Raw genomic sequence first — 362 nt, 5'->3', positions numbered from 1 at the left:
AAAAAAAAAAAACTCCTCTTAAAAGGAAAGCAATGGAGTTGGTTAAAAAAAAAAACTTTATTCAATCCCAGTTTATATCAACTCAACTTCGCTTTTCGAGAGCGATAAATCATCGCCAACCTCTAACCAATTTTAAAAACTTTCCAATTTTAAAATTCTCCATTGATTTAAATGGAACGAGCAGATGCAACCAACCTACCTCACTACCCACCCAAACTTACCACCACCACCGAATACAGTATCTTTGCTTTCAAATCGGGGGCGTCGTCGAGGGGTTGGAGGGCGTCCAGTGCGTCCAACGTGTGCAAATGCGCGTGGTCGTAGAGGGCCGAGTACATCTCGGCCAGCCGTTCCGCGGCCGA

At 44.5% G+C, this 362-nt stretch overlaps 1 protein-coding gene across 1 annotated transcript in view; it reads right to left on the bottom strand.

Moving 5' to 3' along the window:
- LOC102671921 overlaps positions 1-362 on the bottom strand; it is a 14,701-nt gene that overhangs the window by 8,317 nt on the left and 6,022 nt on the right. The window contains 1 exon segment of the mRNA XM_031511563.1: positions 222-362. This exon segment is cut by the window's right edge and continues 15 nt beyond it. Within this exon segment, the coding sequence (XP_031367423.1) occupies positions 222-362 (141 nt within the window).

The sequence above is a fragment of the Apis dorsata genome, unplaced genomic scaffold, assembly GCF_000469605.1.
Source record: "Apis dorsata unplaced genomic scaffold, Apis dorsata 1.3 scaffold_29, whole genome shotgun sequence".
NCBI lineage: Eukaryota > Metazoa > Arthropoda > Insecta > Hymenoptera > Apidae > Apis > Apis dorsata.
This window is presented reverse-complemented; position numbering and strand designations above follow the sequence as displayed.